This window comes from Trypanosoma grayi (assembly GCF_000691245.1).
Source record: "Trypanosoma grayi strain ANR4 Tgr_871_V1, whole genome shotgun sequence".
NCBI classification, from domain to species: Eukaryota; Euglenozoa; class Kinetoplastea; order Trypanosomatida; family Trypanosomatidae; genus Trypanosoma; species Trypanosoma grayi.
This window is the reverse complement of record NW_008826490.1, coordinates 2,274-7,095: the sequence shown is the minus strand read 5'-3', so window position 1 is coordinate 7,095 and position 4,822 is coordinate 2,274. Positions and strand designations below refer to the sequence as shown.

General features: G+C 51.9%; 2 protein-coding genes across 2 annotated transcripts; both read left to right on the top strand.

Moving 5' to 3' along the window:
- Positions 1 to 1,345: 1,345 nt before the first annotated feature.
- DQ04_08711020 (putative fatty acid elongase) lies at positions 1,346 to 2,368 on the top strand (the record flags this gene model as incomplete). The annotated part of the gene is made up of 1 exon (XM_009315665.1): positions 1,346 to 2,368. The coding sequence occupies one exon, from the start codon at positions 1,346 to 1,348 to the stop codon at positions 2,366 to 2,368; it is 1,023 nt and encodes a 340-aa protein (XP_009313940.1).
- Positions 2,369 to 2,790: 422 nt separating this feature from the next.
- Positions 2,791 to 3,672, top strand: DQ04_08711010 (fatty acid elongase; the record flags this gene model as incomplete). Its single annotated transcript, XM_009315664.1, has 1 exon — positions 2,791 to 3,672. One exon carries the CDS (start codon positions 2,791 to 2,793, stop codon positions 3,670 to 3,672), a length of 882 nt encoding a protein of 293 aa, XP_009313939.1.
- Between the last annotated feature and the right edge of the window lie 1,150 nt (positions 3,673 to 4,822).

The following is a 4,822-nucleotide window of genomic DNA, read 5'->3' as shown; positions in this document are numbered from 1 at the left end:
CACACACACACACACGCACATGCATGCAACACGATGGGTATCGACCGTTGACGAAATTAACACGGGTGAAAAGCGAGGTGAACAATAAAAAGCACTGGTGAAAATAGAGAAAACGCTTTTGAATGGAAATAGAAGGCTTGCATTTCCGGCATCTGGCATATATATATATATATATATATGTGTGTGTGTGTATATATTCAGGTGCAGGGGTGCATCTATCCTCCTTTTACTGATGTTTTCGTTAAAGCAGCTGTGAAGAGGCAAACAGGCCAAGCTGAAAGAGAGGCCTGTGGTGAAGTGGCCGCTCGAGCCAGCTGCTGGCAATGTGCTTCTCTCTCTCTGCTGTGCACCAATCCGAAGCCATATGTGAATCATTCAGAAGGCCAGGAAAGGGAAAGAGCGATGTGCGCATGCAATCTGCCTGTGTTTCCGTTAGGGGCAGTAACACCACCTTGCTCTTTTATTGTTTCTCCGCAGAATATCTTTGATCGTGTGACTTCATTTTTTTTGTCCTGATTTGTTTGTTTTTTTTTATCTTTATTTTTGTATTTCCCATTTTTTTTTGCCCGTTTTTGTACTGCGCGTGTGTCCGTGTGCATATGTATGTGTGTGATCCCCGTCACTTCTGCAGCTGTGCGCCCCCGCCTCTCCCCCCTGGCGCAACGGCCAGAGGCGGCGGCACCACAGAGGGATGTGGGGTGTGTGCGCTGCAAGGGAGAGGCGGAGCGAAGGCGTCAACGGCCGCAGCGCGCGAAGAAGCGGGAGGAAGGTGACAGTAAGGACTCCGCACACCCGACGAATGAACGAAAGAATAGGAATAAAAAAAAAAGAGACGGGAGGAAGTGAGGGAAAAGGAAAGGGGGGAAAAAAAAACGAAGGGAAGAAGCAGACGATATAGAATTAACTCCCTGTGACTTAGTTAATGAACACCTCTGGCATCTTTCGCCTCTTCTCTGATGCCATTGATTTTTTTTTTCTGTTTTTGGTTGTTGTTTAGTTGTTGTTACGTCCCTCGTATCTCCCTTTGTCTCACCTGGCCTCCTCCTGGGTGGGCGGCGGACGCTGCTCGTGCGCGGAGGCGTAACGCCCGGGTGAGAAGACGTGGCAGAAAAAAAAGTTCAGAGAATGCCGGTGAAAAATAAGAGAAGAATAACGTAATGTACGAATGTGTCTCATTCTGCGCTTTGCCCCCCCTCCCCATCCCACTACCAGCATCAGTTGTACGGCAGGCAAGTGCACATATGCGCGCGAATGTCGTGGTTCATGTTCCCATCTGTCTCTCTCTCTCTCTCTCTCTCTCTCTCTCTCTCTCAGACATCGGCAAGAAGCAGCAACAGCGGGCGGCATGTGGTCCGTGGTCCCAGATACTGTTGCCGCTGCATGGGAAAGTGTCGTGCGTGTGCCGCGCGACTTCTATGGGAAGGACGCACGACGTCTGCTCGATGGCGCCCCGGACTATCCCGCGCACGCCATACTCCTTTATCTCCTCTGCATCTTTTGGTTACCGACGTGGATGGCGCAACGAGAGCCGCTGCGCATCAAGTACCTTGTCGCGGCGTGGAATCTCGTCCTGTCGCTCATCTCTATCGCTGGGACACTTGTCCTGCTGCCGATGCTGTGGGAGATGCTGACCGAGCGCGGCTTTCACAAGACGGTGTGTGCGGTGCCCGGGAGCGTTGACACAGCAACAACAACAACAACCGTGGCAGAAGAGGGAAGCACTTCAGAAAATCTCCTTCACAAAGACTTCAACGGGCCACGAGCATTCTTCATGGCAGTCTTCATGTACGCCAAGGTCCCGGAGCTTGCTGACACGGTTTTCCTCGTGCTGCAGAAGAAACCAGTGAGCTTCCTTCATTGGTACCATCACCTTGTCACGACGCTCTACTGCTGGCATGCCTCGTATGTGGTGATACCATCGGGTGTGTGCTTTGCCGGGATGAACGACGCTGTCCACGCGGTGATGTATCTTTACTTCTGCGGTGTGGTGCTTGGCTGGCGGAAGCTTATTCGCCCCATCGCGCCGCTCATCACACTCATGCAGGTGCTTCAGATGTTCACCGGCATGGCAATCACGCTGTGTATTTGGCTGCAGCATCACCTTGGGCCAGCTGCGGCGAGCACGTGGTTTTACCACGCCATATCGTGGTTGCTGAGCCGCATGCACGCTATGGGAGTCGCCGATGGCAGCGGCGAGGGCCCATTCCGAATGGAAGATTATTTCCGTGGCTGCGACACAGACACCACCAACATGCGCATGGGTCTTGTCATGTACGGGAGCTACTGTATTCTCTTTGTTGTTCTGTTCAAGCAGCTCTACATGGACGCGCCCAAAAGACAGCGGCGACGCGGAGGGGAGAAGATGTAACGAAGAAGAAGAAGTAGTGAGGGCCCACATTATGAGTGAAGCGCTTCAAGATAAGACGGATATACATACCGTGCGCTGTGGCACTCTTCACCACATGACCGCTTACCATCATCACTCTCACTGTCTGACTCAATTTATTTTTTCTCTTATTCATGTGCAGAAACAAAAAAGAATGTGTTCCGCTTGTGTTGTGTGAATATCAATGACTAGCGTCTCTCTCTCTCTCTCTCTCTGACTTTGGAGGTGGGGGTTGGGTGGTGGTGGTGGTGGTGACTCTCCAGGAGCATGATGATGCCGCGCTGAGGCGGAAAGTGCGTGAATCTCTCTTTGCCTCCCAAGCACACCGGCATACGTCTTTGCTTCTTCTCCCGTCCTGTTCATCCACTTAACTGTGTTTTAGGTTTCTACTGTGTGGCAGCCCGATGATCCACTACCTGACGGAGCTGGGCCGGGACTTCAAGGGCGAGCGTGCTCTGGAGTGGATGGAGCAGCACACTGAGGTCCCCGCCGTTGCGGTGGCGTTGTACCTCGCCCTCGTGCTATACGTGCCGGACAGCATCATGGCACACCGCCAGCCAATGAACCTGCGCGGGTACAACATATTGTGGAACCTGCTGCTCACCGTCTTCTCCGCAGCGGGCGCGTATTACTGTGTGCCGCGCTTGATCGAGTGGTGCACAGCGCCGGCCATTCCCGGCCTTGTGCCGCCGCGCCCGGGCGAGCCGGCGCCTGTTGTGCCTGGCAGCCTCTACAACTCGCTTTGCTACTGGAATCAGGGAATGTTTGTGGACGGCACCGCTGCTATGTGGATGCTCCTCATTAACCTCGGGAAGATACCGGAGATGCTGGACACAGCCTTCCTCGTCTTCCAGAAGAAGCCGGTGATCTTCCTACACTGGTACCACCACCTCACAGTGATGCTTTTCTGCTGGCACGCCTATGCGTACACCATTTCTAGCGGCCTGTGGTTTGCCACGATGAATTACTGTGTGCATTCCATCATGTACTTTTACTACTTTGTGTGTGCGTGTGGGCTGCGCAAGATCATCCGCCCCATCGCCCCGCTCATCACAATGTTGCAGATCCTGCAGATGGCTGTGGGCACATTCATTGTGGTGTACACGTATGTGGTGAAGGGTGTTGTGGGTGAGTCGTGCGGCGTGAACGACCCAAATCTTCGCATGGGACTCATGATGTACGTGAGCTACCTCGTTCTCTTTTCGCAGCTCTTCCACCGCAATTACATGGCGCCGGCCTCAAAGTCGTCGTCGAAAATGGCGAACGGGGAGAAGAAGGCTAAGTAAAGCATGAGTGACGCCCCAGAGAACGCAAGCGGCGGGCAAAAATAAGAACTGAATGTGTGTGTGTCTGTGTGTATGTTTAGACAAACAACGTGAGGCAGTGTGAGGGAAAAACAGGCATGTTCTGTGCTTCCTCCTTGGCCCTCACTCTGTGTGTCTGTGTGTTCTGCTTTTGCTTTGTTTGTGTTTCGTTTTTGTTTTCGTTGTGTTGTTTCTGTAGTTTGTATTTCAATTCCCCTATTTTTTTTTTTTGTTTACTTGTTTGATTCTCGCACCTCGTCACGTACTGAATGTGTGTCTGCGTCGGTGTGGGCGGCGGCGGCGGCGGCGGCGGCAAGAGAACAGGGGGAGAGGTGATCGAGCGGTGCGGGAGACGTGTTGTCGCCGCACACCCACACACATGGGCGTGCGTTGCACACATACACAGACACACACGTGCATGCCAAGAAGAAAAGAAAAATGAGAAGAAGAAAATAAAAAAAAAAAGCGGCTGACGACGACGACAACAACAAGAGCAATGAAAAGAAGAAGCTAGGCATTCCTGTTGTGCAAGGGATTCGTAGCGGCGGTTGGGGAATTGGTGTGTAAGAAAATGTGTAACTGTAAATAAAGGTAGAAGTGTGATTTTGTTGTTTGGGGGGGTGGGTTATGCAAAGGGAGAGATGCAGGCCACCTGCGCTTCTACCCATATACATATATTTATATACATGCATACGCCTTGGCATGTGGGTAGACACAACCCGTTACTGTGTTCGTACTCAAATGCACGCCAGTGGGCACATAACATGCAGCTGTGTGTGTGTGTGGTGATGGTATATTTCGTATGGGGAAAAACATAATGCAAGAGACCCAAAGTAGTTGGAGAGAAAATATTGATAACAGCAAGAGATGCAGCAACCACGCAGCCTACCGCCATGGATTGGAGAAGTATAGGAAGAAACTCGCAAGGGGGGGGGGAGGCAAACGAAGGGATGAATTGCCCGTCCCCTGACGGGCGAATTGCCGCATGCGCGCGAGTCCTTTCCCCCCCATCCTCCAATGCATCCTCTCTCTTTGTTTCACGCGGCTCCCTTATATCATACCGCGTGTCTCCTTCCACACTTGGCGCCCTTCTGCGCGTGTATATATATATATATATATATATATATATATG